General features: G+C 43.0%; 1 protein-coding gene across 4 annotated transcripts in view; it reads left to right on the top strand.

The window, feature by feature from the left end:
- Positions 1-16,374, top strand: part of LOC105494293 (presenilin 1) — an 81,007-nt gene that overhangs the window by 43,855 nt on the left and 20,778 nt on the right. For all 4 annotated transcript variants that reach the window (XM_011762593.3, XM_011762589.2, XM_071099900.1 and 1 more), the window contains 2 exons: positions 6,331-6,398; positions 13,048-13,268. In XM_011762593.3, the coding sequence (XP_011760895.1) occupies positions 6,331-6,398; positions 13,048-13,268 (289 nt within the window). The remainder of the gene's footprint in view (positions 1-6,330; positions 6,399-13,047; positions 13,269-16,374) is intronic.

Here is a 16,374-nt window from a genome sequence, read left to right as displayed (position 1 = left end):
CAGGCTGGTCTTGAACTCCTGACCTTAAGTATTCTGCCTGCCTGGGCCTCCCAAAGTGCTGGGTTACAGGTGTGAGCCACCACACCCGGCCCCCCCCCCCTTTTTTTTTTTTTTGAGGCTGAGTCTTGCTTTGTCACCCAGGCTGGAGTGCAATAATGTGATCTCAGCTCACTGCAGCCTCAGCCTCCCAAGTAGCTGGGATTACAAAGATGTGCCACCATGGCCAGCTAATTTTTGTGTTTTTATTAGAGGTGGGGTTTCACCATGTTGGCCAGGCTGGTCTCAAACCCCTGGCCTTAAGTGATCCGTCTCCCTCAGCCTCCTGAAGTGCTGGGATTACAGATGTGAGCCACCACGCCTGGCTCTTTACCCTCTTCTGGGGGTGACGACACAAATGACTTTTTATTCCACAGGTCTCTGAGGCTCTGTTTATTTTCCAATTTTTTTCACTATTGTTCTGGTTAGATAATTTCTATTGATCTGTCTTCAAGTTTCCTGACATTTGCATTTTGTTACTAAACCTATTCAGTGAAATGTTTTTGGTTATTTTATTTTTAGTTCTAAAATTCCTATTTAGCCCTTCTTTACATTTTTTTATTCTGAAACTTAAAACTTTCCTTTCATTTTAAGAGGGTTTCCCCTTACTTCTTGGAGCATTTTTATGCTCCGAGGATGTTGATATTTTTGTTTTATTGGCCAGTTGATCTGACTGGGTTAGGTCCGGCCAGCCTTGTGTGAACTGTGGTTACATTATCAGTTCATTTTTCAAAGCCTTTGCAGTGTTGCTCAGATCTGCTCCATGTATATGCCACGCAGTCACCAGTCTGGGACTGGTATAGTGGTGGTCTATTTGTAATTCGGTCGTCAGGGTTGGTGTGTGCTGTTGAGGATCACATCCATACCCGCTCACCTTGGGAATGGACCCACAAGTTTATAAACAGCTTTAAGAGATTGCTTTAATGAGTTTCTCTCTTTCTGTGATCTCCCTGTGGTTTCTTGGGCTTCCCTTTTCCATTCCTGCAGCTCAAAGTGGGCTTTATCTTCCTGAAGTCAGGGCCAAAATGTGGGAGGAGAGAGAGAAATAAAGCAAGGGCTCTTTGCCCCACTCTCTTGGAACTGCCATTCCTCCAGTCAGAGAAAAAGGATTCCCTCCCTCTGAATTTTAGGCTTCTGCCACCCACATTACCATCACCAGAGGATTGTGTGAGGACTGGGCATACAAGAATGGAGAAAAGGGGAAAAGAAGGCCGAGCGCTGTGGCTCATGCCTGTAATCCTAGCACTTTGGGAAGCTGAGGTGGGCGGATTGCCTGAGCTCAGGAGTTCATGACCAGCCTGGGCAACGCGGTGAAAACCTGTCTCACTAAAATGCAAAAAATTAGCCGGGCGCGGTGGCGGGCACCTGTAGTTCAAGCTACTCAGGAGGCTGAGGCAGAAGTATTGCTTGAACCCGGGAGGCGGAGGTTGCAGTGAGCTGAGATTGTGCCACTGCGCTTCAGCCTGAGTGACAGAGCGAGACTCTGTCTCTAAAAAAAAGGAAGAAAAACTGGATTTTTACACTCTCTGGGTGTTAGGAGAGCTCTTTCCTGATCCTCAAGCCAGAACTAGAGGTCTTGTGGAGCTCCCATTGTCTTGCTAATGCCCACTCAGGTTGTATTGAGTACAGATGGAGGAAAAAAAAAAATGGTAGGCTCACTGCTAGTGCTTCTAATTCCCCAGCCCACCTACCTCTAGTTACTTTTCATCTTTTGCAACCAGCTGCTGCCTGCTTTCTGCCCAGGTTTTGTAACTGTGTTCAGTGGGACAGAGAGAGTGGAATGTGCTTTACTCCATCTTATCTGGAATCTTTCTTAATATATTTTTTGTCACATTTGTGCATCTTTTATCCATCCTTCATTTTGTTTTATTTTATTTTTTGAGACAAGAGTCTCAGTCTCTTGCCCAGGCTGGAGTGTAGTGGTGTGATCTTGGCTCACTGCAACCTCCGCCTTCTGGGTTCAGGCAATTCTCCTGCCTCAGCTCCCAAGTTGTTGGGATTACCAGTACCCGCCACCATGCCTGGCTAATTTTTGCCTTTTTAGTAGAGACGAGGTTTTGCCATGTTGCCCAGGCTGGTCTCGAACTTCTGACCTCCAGTGATCCACTGGCCTCAGCCTCCCAAACTGCTGGGACTACAGGCCTGAGCCACCACGCCCAGCCCTATCCTTCATTTTAGACAGTTTAAGAGGTTTGTATTCAGCCAGATTTCCACATTGACTTGTTTATTTGTGTTGTGATGTTTTTTAATGTTCAAGTCTTAGCACGCACAAACAATTATATAGAAACAAGTTGTTTACTTTGACTCCCAATATTAGTAAAAGGAGCTTTTGAGTCAGAGATCAGTAACTTGCCAGAGCCTGTTTGGAAATAAACCCTGAGGATTTCTCCTATCAGTGGTTGGTTATGCAATGTCTATGGCAAGCCCTAGAAGCTAAAAGACCAAACCTTAAAATGTTAGAAACAGAAAAGGCAGTTAATTATTATACATAATTTGTTATAAAAGGAACTATAACTTAGTAAAGTCAGATGATTTCTGGCCTTGACGGTTTAGGGTTTAGAGAAGATACTGTTGTGTACTGAAGCAGGGCTGTTTTCTTTCATATCCTTTAGCACAGGAAAGCAGAACTAGGGAGTTTTGCAAGATGAGAAAGCCCTGTTTTAACGTGTGTGTATAACATAGTAATAAAAGAAATGCATGTGAAAATAACAAATTAACATATTTGGCATATTGCCTTTGTCAAGATTAGTCTTTTTTGTCAAGTAACTAAGCCAGATTAAATCAGTAATTACAAAAAGTTTGTACACTGATTTAGTAATCTTGCTTTTATGATATATTCTAAAGAAGGAATTGGAAATGCAGAAAAATATTTGTGAAGTAGGATGTTCATTTTAGCATAAATTAAAATTGGGGAAAGAAAGGGAAAACAATACAGATTCCATGCATAAGGCAAAAGTTCAATTGTGGGTTTATCCATGTGAGTAGACTATTATTTTGTCATTTAAAAATCATAGTTTAAGCTGGGTGCAGTGGCTCATGCCTGTAATCCCAGCACTTTGGGAGGCTGAGGTGGGCAGATCACCTGAGATCGGAAGTTCGAGACCAGCCTGACCAACATGGAGCAATCCCATCTCTACTAAAAATACAAAAAAATTAGCCGGGCATGGTGGCAAGCGCCTGTAATCCCAACTACTCGGGAGGCTGAGGCAGGAGAATCGCTTGAATCTGGGAGGCAGAGGTTGTGGTGAGATTGTGCCGTTGCACTCCAGCCTGGGCAACAAGAGCAAAACTCCATCTCTAAATAAATAAATAAATAAATAAATAAATAAATAAATAAAAGTTTCAAACCAGGTGCAGTGGCACGCACCTGTAGACCCAGTTACTTGGGACCCTGAGACAAGATGATTGCTTGAGCCCAGGTTTTCCAGTCTAGCCTGGGAAACATAGTGAGACCCCGGTCTCTTAAAAAAAATCATATTTTCAAATAATATTTGGTGGCATGAGAATATGTTTGTAATAAAACATTACGTTTGTGAAAGCAGAATGTAAACAGTACACTAGTTGATTCTCACTGTTAAAGGGTCTTTACACACGCCTATACATGCAGATAGAAAACATGTCTGAAAGGGAAATGGTTTTGTTTTGTTTCATACTGTTTTTCTGAGACAGAGTCTCACTTTGTCACCGAGGCTGGAATGTAGTGGTGCTATCTCGGCTCACTGCAGCCTTCACCTCCTGGGTTCAAGCAATCCTCCCACCTCAACCTCCCTGGTAGCTGGGGCTACAGGAGCCCGCCACCACACCTGGGTAATTTTCGTATTTTTAGTAGAGATGGGGTTTTGGCATGTTGGTCAGGCTGGTCTCAAACTCCTGACCTCAAGTAATCCACCTGCTTCAGCCTCTCACACTGCTGGGATAACAAGCGTGAGCCACTGTGCCTGGCCTGAAAGGGAAATGTTGGTATTAATTTTGGTTGTCACTGCCCATTAGAATAGTTTTCTTCTTTTAGTGTTTCTGTGTTTCTTAAATGTTATAAGCATATGTTACTTTTGATTCAGAAAAATGCTATTTTTAAAATAAACAAGACTGGGCATGGTGACTTTCACCAATCTATCTGAGACCAGAGGATCACTTGAAGCCAGGAGTTCAAAACCAGTTTGGGCAACACAGTGAGACCCCCCACCTCTACAAAAAAAAAAAAAAAAAATTAAAAAGCCAGGCATGGTGGCGTACCCACACCTATAGTCCTAGGTACTAGGGAGTCTGAGGTGAGAGTATGGCTTGAGCCCAGTGGTTTGAGATTGCAGTGAGCTATGATCATGCCACTGTACCCCAGCCTGGGCGAACACAGTGAGACCCTATCTCAAAAAATAATAAATAAAAATTTGGGGGCTCATATAAGGTACAGTTTAAAAAAATTAAAATTAGGCCGGGCACGGTGGCACACGCCTGTAATCCCAGCACTGTGGGAGGCTAAGGAGGGTGGATCACTTGAGATCAAGAGTTCAAGACCAGCCTGGCCAACATGGTGAAACCTCGTCTCTAATAAAAATACAAAAATTAGCTGGGCGTGGTGGTGGGTGCCTGTAATCCCAGCTATTCGGGAGGCTAAGGCAGGAGAATTGCTTGAATCTGGGAGGTGGAGGTTGTGGTGAGCTGAGACCATGCCACTGCACTCCAGCCTGGGCAACAGAGTGAGGCTTCATCTCCCAAAAATAAATAAATAAAATTAAAAAAAGAAATAAGAACATCTCCTTCTTCCCTTGCCAAAAACCAAGGTGAAAAGCATCTCTCAAGAAAGATGAGAATTTCAATTATTTAATATTTATTCTGGTCCTTAATTTAAAGCTTAATATGGAATCCCAGCGTACATCTCCCACTGTTAATGTCTGTCTTGGCCAAGACAGACAAGTTTTAAAGAGTGAGATAAAATTTAGGCTAAAGTTGAAGTATTTGGAGGGAAATATACAAGTGTTCTCAGCTTACCTTTTTTGTTTTTTTGAGATGGAGTCTCGCTCTATTTCTCAGGCTGGAGTGCAGTGGCGCGATCTCAGCTTTCTACAACCTCTGCCTCCCAGGTTGAAGTGATTCTCCTGCCTCATCCTCCTGAATAGCTGGAACTGCAGGCGTGTGTCACCACGCCCGGCTAATTTTTGTATTTTTAGTAGAGACGGGGTTTCACCATATTGGCCAGGCTGGTCTTGAACTCCTGACCTCATGATCTGCCCACCTTGGCGTCCCAAAGTGCTGGAATTACAGGCGTGTGTCACCACGCCTGACTTCTCAGTTTACTTTGATATGTATTAATAATAACAAAGACTAATGGATGAGGAGCTAGAAAGAAATTTTATAAAACAAGTACTGCAAAATATGAATGGTAGACTCTGGGTGATATATGAGTATATACTGTAAAATTTGTTAAATTTTGCTGTGTGTTTGAACATTTTTGTAACAAAACGTTGGAAAAGTTTTGTGGAAGAACACCAGAAACAACTTTGTTGTATTGGATAGTCAACTTAATTTAGAATATTCAAATGTTGGCCAGGCACGGTGGCTCGTGCCTGTAATCCCAGCACTTTGGGAGGCCAAGGCAGGCAGATCACCTCAGGTTGGGAGTTCAAGACCAGCCTGACCAACATGGAGAAACCCTGTCTCTACTAAAAATACAAAATTAGCCAGGCGTGGTGGTGCATGTCTGTAATCCCAGCTACTTGGGAGGCTGAGGTGGGAGAATTGCTTGAATCCAGGAGGCAGAGGTTGTGGTGAGCCAAGATCACGCCATTGCACTCCATCCTGGGCAACAAGAGTGAAACTCCGTCTCAAAAAAAAAAAAAAAAAAGAATATTCAACTGTCCACGAAGTACCAGTATCTAGGTAAAGCCATTCTGTTGGCCTTTCCCAAGTTGTACTATTTTATAAAGTTGTTTTAAAGAGAGATGTGGGCCGGGCGTGGTGGTGCACATCTGTAATCTCAGCACTTTGGGAGCCTGAAGCGGGCGGATCACTTGAGGTCAGGAGTTTGAGACCAGCCTGGGCAATATGGCAAAACCCCATCTCTACTAAAAATACAAAAATTAGCCTAGCGTGGTGTCACACATGTGTGGTTCCACCTACTCAGGAGGCTTAAGCACAAGAATTGTTTGAACCCAGGAGGCAGAGGTTGCAGTGAGCTGAGATCACGCCACTGCACTCCAGTCTGGGTGACAAAGTGAGACCCCGTCTCAGAAAAAAAAAATTTGTACTTTTTAAGGGTTGTGGGACCTATTAATTATATTGAAATGCTTTCTTTTCTAGGTCATCCATGCCTGGCTTATTATATCATCTCTATTGTTGCTGTTCTTTTTTTCATTCATTTACTTGGGGTAAGTCGTGCAATTTTTGGTCTTTCTTTCAGAATTAACTACCTTTGTGCTCTGTAGCCATCACTTAAAGCCATGTACTTTGTTGAAGAATTACTCTGAAGTTTTAATTGTTTCCACATTTAGGTCATACTTGGTATATAAAAGACAAGTCAGTATTACTAATTGAGACATTCTTCTGTTGCTCCTTGCTTATAATAAGTAGAACTGAAAGAACTTAAGACTGCAGTTAATTCTAAGCCTTTTTGAAGATTATATATTCTTCTAGTAGAAGTCTGAATCAAAATGTTAAGAAAGGGTTTTAAGAATGTATAAAGGCCGGGCGCGGTGGCTCAAGCCTGTAATCCCAGCACTTTGGGAGGCCGAGACGGGCGGATCACGAGGTCAGGAGATCAAGACCATCCTGGCTAACACGGTGAAACCCCGTCTCTACTAAAAATACAAAAAACTAGCCGGGCGAGGTGGCGGGCGCCTGTAGTCCCAGCTACTCAGGAGGCTGAGGCAGGAGAATGGCGGGAACCCGGGAAGCGGAGCTTGCAGTGAGCTGAGATCTGGCCACTGCACCCCAGCCTGGGCGACAGAGCGAGACTCCGTCTCAAAAAAAAAAAAAAAAAGAATGTATAAAAACCAGAGTAATTGATTTTCATACTTCTGTATTTTTTTTCGGTGACTCTTTTTTCTTTCAAACGAAATCTTATATGAAATTTTCATATATAATACAGAAAAAAGTGGATCTGGTCTGTCAAAGAGAATAGTGAAGCTCAGAGATGTGCCAGCCTGGCCTTTTTCTCAGCTCAAGTGGCAGAATACAGTTTGTAAACAATTGCACTAGCTCTTAAATTCAAAGAGGCAGTAAAACTAATAAATAAATTGGAGAGTTATTTCTTTGGTAGAGGGTTAAAGGAAATAACTACAGACAAAAGAAGCAAATATTAGAATCTATGTGAAATGGATGATATTCTAGAAAAAAAATTATCAAAACTGACCCCTGAAGAGAGAGAAAATTTAAACAGAGCAAAGAAGAAATACAGAAAGTTACAAAGAAGTTTCCACCCCACCTGCACAAATAACAATAGTACCGGGCCCCAGTGGATTCATGGGGAAATTCTGTTAAACATTTATTTAAGGAATGGTAACTCTAATACTAGGTGTTCCAGAACATATAAAAAGAAAAAAGGTTCCAGATTAATTTTAATTAATTAATTAATTAAAGAAGCCAGCATAACATTGATAACTAAAGCCTTGCAAGTTACCAAGTAAAAGAAAACTATTGGTCAGTTATATTTATTGATCTCAAAAGAATAACAGAATTTTTTTTTTTTTTTTTTTTTTTGAGACGGAGTCTCGCTCTGTCGCCCAGGCTGGAGTGCAGTGGCCGGATCTCAGCTCACTACAAGCTCCGCCTCCCGGGTTTACGCCATTCTCCTGCCTCAGCCTCCCGAGTAGCTGGGACTACAGGCGTCCGCCACCTCGCCCGGCTGGTTTTTTGTACTTTTTAGTAGAGACGGGGTTTCACCGGGTTAGCCAGGATGGTCTTGATCTCCTGACCTCGTGATCCGCCCGTCTCGGCCTCCCAAAGTGCTGGGATTACAGGCTTGAGCCACCGCGCCCGGCCAAGAATAACAGAATATTAAGAGAATTCAGCAATAGATGAAAAGAATACTACTTTTTTTTGAGTCTCACTCTGTCGCCCAGGTTGGAGTGTAGTGGCATGATCTCAGCTCACTGCCATCCCCACCTCCTGGATTCAAGCGATTCTCCTGCCTCAATCCCCCAAGTAGCTGGGACTACAGGTGCGCACCACCACACCCAGCTAATTTTTGTATTTTTAGTAGGGACAGGGTTTCACCATGTTGGCAAGGATAGTCTTGATCTGCTGACCTCGTGATCCGCCCACCTTGGCCTCCCAAAGTGCTGGAATTACAGGCGTGAGCCACCGCACCCTGCCATAATAATACATTTGACCAAGTGGAGTTGGTTTGCAGAATGGAAGACTGCTTCATTATAAGTTGCCATATCACTAGATCACCATCTCTGTACTTGCTAAAAGGCATTGGATGATTCCACACGTGTTCTTGATCAAATTCCTTAATAAAACAAATAGATGGGGTCAGGTGTGGTGGCTCATGCTTATAATCTCAATACTCTGGGAGGCTAAGGTAGGAAGATAGCTTGAGGTTGAGAGTTGGATACCAACATGTGCAACGTAACAAGACGTTGCCTCTACAAAAAATAAATTAGCTAATTGTGGTGTGTGCCTGTAGTTCTAGCTGCACGGGAGACTAAGGTGGGAGGATGGCTTGAGCCCAGGAATTCAAGCCTGTAGTGAGCTATGATTGCACCACTGCACTCCAGTCTCTAAAAATAAGTAAATAAATAAATCTCTAACGTTATAAAATGTATGCATCTCATTCTAAAGGCCAGTGTCATCCTCATAGGGAAACTAGAAGCTTGCCTACTAAGGTCAGGAATGAGATGGAGGTTTTCTTTTCTCCTCTTCTCTTCTCTTCTTTTTTTGTTTTTTTCTGAGACAGAATCTTATTCTGTCATCCAGGCTGGAGTGCAATGGTGTGGTCTCAGCTCACAGGAACCTCCGCCTCCCGGGTTCAAGCAATTCTCCTGCCTCAAGGCCTCCCAAGTAGCTGGGATTACAGGCGCCTGCCACCATGCCTGACTAATTTTTGTATTTTTAGTGGAGCAGAGGTTTCACCATGTTGGCCAGGCCTGTCTTGAACTCCTGACCTCAGGTGATCCACCTGCCTGTGCCTCCCAAAATGCTGGGATTATAGGCGTGAGCCACTGTGCCTGGCTGAAATGAAAGTTTTCTTTATCACCAATTATCTAGCATTGCTCTGGAGGGACTATCAAACACAATTAAATAAGAGAAAGCAATAAGAACTATGTAATTTGGAAAAGAAGGTTAAATTACCAATATTTGTAGATAAAATGATTGTTTACTTTGTTTTAGAACTAACCAAAAACCAATTCAAATTACTCAGTAAGTTTGGTAAGGCAATTGATTACAAAATTAAACAAAAATACCCTGGCTGTGTGCCGTGGCTCATGCCTGTAATCCCAGCACTTTGGGAGGCTGAGGTGGGTGGATTACCTGAGGTCAGGAGTTGGAGACCAGCCTGGCCAACATAGTGAAACCCCACCTCTACTAAAAATACAAAAAATTAGCCAGGCGTGGTGGTGGGTGCCTGTAATCCCAGCTGCTTAGGAGGCTGAGGCAGGAGAATGGCGTGGAGGTTGCAGTGAGCCGAGATTGCACCATTGCACTCCATCCTGGGCAACGAGAGCGAAACTCCGTCTCAAAAAAGTAAAATAAAATGAAAACATAAATCAATAACCTTCACATAAACAACTAGTTAGAAAACATAATAAAAGGACAGGTCCCATTTATGATAGCAGCAAAAAAGATGAAATATCTATAAGTAAACAAGAATTGTGCAAGCCCTGGACACTGGTGAAGCAGAGGTGCCAGCTGAGGTCCTGCCCCCAGCTCCCCTTAAGCTGAGCAGTGTGGAGAACATCTTGCACAGGCTGCTGACTGCCTTCCAAGAAGCCCTTGACCTTTACCATGTGTTGGTCTCCCGTGACCAGGTAGGCACTGAGCAGTAGCATGTGTAGACTGAGCTGACCTCTACCTTCCTTTGGATCCACAGCCAGTTGTAGGCCAACAACTGGGTGGATGTGTCTGATGTGGCTCCAGGCCCTCTCCAGCTCAGGTTACCCCTCCTTACATACATTGTACTCAGGCTGTGCAGAGGAAGGCAGGGGCACTGAGGGCCAGCAGTCCCTGTTCCTGCTTCTGAAGAAATAGATATTTTAAGTGAATAAAACTGAGGGCCAGCAGTCCCTGTTCCTGCTTCTGAAGAAATAGATATTTTAAGTGAATAAAGTGACAGCTTAGAGGAGTGAAAAAAAAGATAATATGCAAGATCTATTATTGAGAAATTTTAAGGCTGGGTGTGGTGGCTCACACTTGTAATCCCACCTATTTGGGAGGCCGAGGTGGGAGGATCCTTTGAGCCCAGGGGTTCTAGACCAGCCTGGGCAACATGGTGAAACTCCATCTCTACAAAACATACAAAACTTAGCCAGGCGTGGTGGTGCATGCCTATAGTCCCAGCTGCTTGGGAGGCTGAGGCAGGAGGATGACTTGAGCCAAGGACTTTGGGGCTGCAGTGAACTATGATTGTGCTCTCTATCCAGGGTGACAGACTTTGTCTCTATTAAAAAAATTAAAATATGCTATCATTTGTGTCAAGTAGAAAAGTATATGTATGATATGTATAGACTTTCTGGAAGGATGTACATGAAATTAGTAATAGTGCTTTCCAGCCAGGCATGGTGGCTCACACCTGTAATCTCAACATTTTTGGAGGTGGAGATGGGGATTGCTTGAGCCTAGGAGTTCATAGCCAGCCTGGGCAACATAGCAAGACCCCATCTCAAGAAAAAATAGTGCTTTCCTCTAGAGAGGGGAACCGTGGGACACAATGGGGAGAAAACCTACTTTTCAGTGTCTGTTGTGAATTTTATATCTTATTCATGTATTACCTAGGCAAAGAGTAATAAATAGGTTTTTTTGTTTGTTTTTGTTTTAGTTCGAGGATACCGGAAATGCTTAATATAAATATCTACATTGTCCAGAAATTTCAATGTTTACTCTATTTTGGAATTTCAAAGTGGGAGAGGAATCATCTTTTTGGACAGTACCTGAAACTCAAAGTTTATGCCTAAAGGCGTGCTTGCTTTCTCCTCAGTTACCTCAGGCATCTTCTATAGTTGCAATCTCTTTGTTATTAGATGGTGGATTTTTCCTCCCCAAAATTAAAATAGCGTTTTGTTCATTATAGAAATACTGAATAGTCACTTTTTTAAAAAAGACATTATGTAAGATGATAAAGAAGAAAAATGACCAGATTCCCACCACCTAAAGATAAGTCCTGTCATGCTTTCAGGAATTAATATATCAATTTCTCATCTACTCTTCTCTCACACTATTTTGCACAAATGGGATCATAAATGGGATCCTATATTGTGTATATATAAAAGTGTGTGTGTGTTTGTGTGTGTGTATGATGATTCTTCTCCCGCTTTGAAGGAGAAAGAAAGCACACCTTTAAGCATAAACTTTGGGTTTCAGATACTATCCGGAAAGATGATTTATCTCCTACTTTGAAATTCCAAAATACATACATATATATATATATATATGTATATATATATATTTTTTTTTTCTTTTCTTTTTTAGAGTTAGAGTCTTGTTCTGTTGCCCAGGCTGGAGTGCAGTAGTGTCATCATAGCTCACGCGGCCTCCAACTCCCAGGCTCAAGCTATCTTCCTGCCCCAGCCTCCTGAGTAGCTGGAACTGCAGGCATGTGCCATCACCTTTAGCTAATTTTAAAATGTTTTTGTAGTGGTAGGGTCTCACTGTGTTGCCCAGGCTGGTCTGGAATTCTTGGCCTCAAGTTCCTCCCACCTTAGCCTCTCAAAGTGCTGGGATTAGAGCGTAAGCCACTTTGCCTATCCTGCATATATCTATTTTTAATGACTGCTAAATCTCATTGTATGAAAATGTATGTCCTAGCTATAAAATTTTTTAGCACGTTTAATTTTTTCTAATTTCAGATGTTTTAAACTAATATTTCCCAAAGTATAGTGTGGTGTTTTAGGTATTATATGATCTTTTTTCCTTTTTGTAATTATTTTTATAGTTATGGCCTGTGCAGCTGATTTCCCATTTATATGAATGATACAGAGCTTCCTGTTAAGAAAAAGTTCAGCTTGGGAAAAAAAGTGAATTGTTCAACTTGAGGGAAAAAAGTGAATTAATTGGCCAGGCACCATGGCTCATGCTTGTAATCCTAGCACTTTGGGAAGCTGAGGCAGGTGGATTGCTTGAACCCAGGAGTTTTAGATCAACCTAGGCAAACATGGTGAAACCCTATCTCTACAAAAAACATTAGAAAAATTAGTTGGGCATGGTGGCACACACCTATTGTCCCAGCTACTTAGGAGGCTGAGCTGGGAGGACCACCTGATCTCCAGAGGTCAAGACTGCAGTGAGCCGTGATTGTACCACTTTACTCCAGCCTGGGCAACAAAATGAGACCCTGGCTCAAAAAAAAAAAAACCCAACCAAAAAAGAGTAAATTAATTTAAAGGAAAGTATTAAATAAATAATAGCACAGTTGATATAGGTTATGGTAAAATTATAAAGGTGGGATATGAATATCTAATGTTTGGGAGCCATCACATTATTCTAAATAATGTTTTTTTCTTTTTTTTTTTTTGAGACGGAGTCTCGCTCTGTCGCCCAGGCTGGAGTGCAGTGGCCGGATCGCAGCTCACTGCAAGCTCCGCCTCTGGGGTTCACACCATTCTCCTGCCTCAGCCTCCCGAGTTGCTGGGACTACAGGCGCCCGCCACCACGCCCGGCTAGTTTTTTGTATTTTTTAGTAGAGACGGGGTTTCACCGGGTTAGCCAGGTTGGTCTCGATCTCCTGACCTCGTGATCTGCCGGTCTCGGCCTCCCAAAGTGCTGGGATTATAGGCTTGAGCCACCGCGCCCGGCCTAAATAATGTTTTGATGAAAATAATTGTACATAAATCTTTTAAAATCTGTTTAATTTTTTTTCAGGGAAGTGTTTAAAACCTATAACGTTGCTGTGGACTACATTACTGTTGCACTCCTGATCTGGAATTTTGGTGTGGTGGGAATGATTTCCATTCACTGGAAAGGTCCACTTCGACTCCAGCAGGCATATCTCATTATGATTAGTGCCCTCATGGCCCTGGTGTTTATCAAGTACCTCCCTGAATGGACTGCGTGGCTCATCTTGGCTGTGATTTCAGTATATGGTAAAGCCCAAGACTGATAATTTGTTTGTCACAGGAATGCCCCACTGGAGTGTTTTCTTTCCTCGTCTCTTCATCTTGATTTAGAGAAAATGGTAAAATGTACATCCCATAGCTCTTCAGTAAATCATTAATTCGCTATAATAACTTTTTCATTTGAAGATTTCAGCTGGGCATGGTAGCTTACGCCTGTAATCTCAGTACTTTGGGAGGCCGAGGCGGGCAGATCACCTAAGCCCAGAGTTCAAGACCAGCCTGGGCAACATGGCAAAACCTCGTATCTACAGAAAATACAAAAATTAGCCAGGCTTGGTGGTGCACACCTGTAGTCCCAGCTACTTAGGAGGCTGAGGTGGGAGGATCGATTGAGCCCAGGAGGTCTAGGCTGCAGTGAGCCATGATTGCATCGCTGCATTCCAGCCTGAGTGACAGAACAAGACCTTGTCTCAAAAAAATTTTTGTTTTTTTTTAAAGATTTTGAGGTTTTGACAAGCTGGCCAATATGGTGAAACCCTGTCTCTACTAAAAATACAAAAATTAGCTGGGTGTGGTGGCGTTCCCCTGTAATCCCAGCAACTTGAGAGGCGGAGGCAGGAGAATTGCTTGAACCCAGGAGGAGGAGGTTGCAGTGAGCCGATATGGTGCCACTGCACTCTAGCCTAGGTGACAGAGCAAGACTGTCTCAAAAAAGAAAGCAAAAAAAAAAAAAACAAACCAAAAAACACAGAGTGGTAGACACACAAAACGCTCAATTCATTTTTTAAATGTTTTTTTCCTTTATATGATACTGCATAAGCTTTTTTCTTTTTTTTTTTTTTTTTGAGACAAAGTCTTGCTGTGTCACCTAGGCTGGGGTGCAGTGGTGCAATCATAGCTCACTGCAACCTTGAACTCCCGGGCTCTTGCAATCCTCCCACTTCAGCCTCTCAAGTAGCTAGGACTACAGGTGTGCACCACCATGCCTGACTAACTTTTTTATTTTTTGTAGAGAGAAGGTCTCACTATATTGCCTAGGCTGGTCTTGAACTCTTGGGCTCAAGCAATCCTCCTGCTTTGGCTTCTCAAGGTATTGGGATTATAGGAGTGAGCCATTGCATCTGGCCTCAATTCACTTAAAATCAAAATTAGGTTACCTACTTTTATAAGGTAATGTATGGAATTATTCTTTTAAAAATAAAACCAATTTGGACAGTGTGAGATACACATTCTACCACCAGTGTGACATGGGTCCTGAACAGTTAGAACATACTCTAACCTTTAACCCAGGCAGCTTTCAGGTACGTACTCTGGGGCTATTGCCCTGTTTGAAAGCCAAAAAGAGATGCATTTTCAGAGATTAATATGTGACCCCTTCTATCTTATAAGGCCATGGCCATACTCTTTTTTTTCTTTTTGTTTTTTTCTTCTAGAGATAGGATCCCTCTCTGTTATCCACGCTAGAGTACAGTGGCATGATCATGGCTTACTGCAGCCTCAAACTCCTGTCTTGGGCTCAAACAATCCTCCCACCTCAGCCTCCAAAGTAGATAGAACTACAGGCATGCACTACCATGCCTAATTAAAAAAAAAAAAAAATTTTTTTTTTCCGAAGATGAGATCTTACTGTGTTTCCCAGGCTTGTCTGGAACTCCTGGCCTCAAGGGATCCTCCCATCTCGGCCTTCCAAAGTGTTGGGATTACAAGCATGAGCCACCATACCTGGCCATACATTTTTTTTTTTTTTGAGACGGAGTCTGGCTCTGTCGCGCCCAGGCTGGAGTGCAGTGGCGCAAACTCGGCTCACTGCAAGCTCCGCCTCCCAGGTTCATGCCATTCTTCTGCCTCAGCCTTCCGAGTAGCTGGGACTACAGGCGCCTGCAACCACGCCTGGCTAACTTTTTTGTATTTTTAGTGGAGACAGGGTTTCACTATGTTAGCCAGAATGGGTCTCGATCTCCTGACCTCATGATTCACCTGCCTCGGCCTCCCAAAGTGTTGGGATTACAGGCGTGAGCCACCGTGCCTGGCCTGGCCATACACTTTTATCACTATTTACATACTTACTAAAATGTTTGGTGGCCTGTAATAGGAAACATCATCCTCGTTTGATTGACGAAGAAGTCTGTGGAAATAGGATTGAACTGGTTCTGTTCTTGTATTTGAGTAATCAGTTGTGGAACTATAGAAGTCGTATACTCTCTCTGACTTTCATAATTACCTAATGTTGTATAGTACTTGATGGTTTGCAAAGTAACCATCTGTTCTTGCTTAGCTGTGAGTAAGAATGCCGGGTCTGGAGACAGAATGTCTGGGTTCATCACTTTTTTTTTGAGATGGAGTCTCACTTATCACCCAGGTTGGAGTGCAGTGGTGTGATCTCAGCTCACTACAACCTCTGCCTCCCAGGGTCAAGTGATTCTCCTGCCTCGGCCTCCCGAGTAGCTGGGACTACAAGTGTGCACCACCACGCCCAGCTAATTTTTGTATTTTTAGTAGAGACGGGGTTTTGCCATGTTGGCCAGGCTGGTCTCAAACTCCTGACCTCAAATGATCTGCCCGCCTCAGCCTCCCAAAGTGCTGGGATTACAGATGTAACCACTGCGCCTGGGCTACTCATCACTTGCTAGCTATTTGACCACACAAGTTACTCAACTCCTAAGTCAGTTATGAAGATTAAATTAAATGATCTATTTAATACAATAATACACTTAGAACAGTGTCTATCAGTAAATTTTTTCTGTTTTAAGAAACAGGATCTCACTGTGTCTCCCAGGCTGGAGTGAAGTGGCACGATTATAGCTCACTGTAGCTTCAGAAGCCTGGGCTCAAGCAGTCCTCCTGTCTCAGCCTCCCGAGTAGATAAGACTACAGGCACAGGTTGGTGTTGACCTCCTGGCCTCAAGCAGCCTCCCAAAGTGCTGAGGCGTGAGCCACTGTACCCAACCCAGTGTTACATTTTTATATAATCCTATGAAATATCAAGGTAGTTATTATCCCTGTTTTACTGCTAAGAAACTTGGAGTTTACAGAGGTAAATTATTTGCCCAAGCTTAAACTCTGATCTCGAATCTGAATCCCAAGTCCAATATTCTTTTCACTGTATTACAATATTTTTACCATCAGCCCTCCA

The sequence above is a fragment of the Macaca nemestrina genome, chromosome 7, assembly GCF_043159975.1.
Source record: "Macaca nemestrina isolate mMacNem1 chromosome 7, mMacNem.hap1, whole genome shotgun sequence".
Classification (NCBI taxonomy): Eukaryota; Metazoa; Chordata; class Mammalia; order Primates; family Cercopithecidae; genus Macaca; species Macaca nemestrina.
The sequence above is the reverse complement of the archived record's forward strand: the minus strand, read 5'-3'. Positions and strand labels throughout refer to the sequence as shown.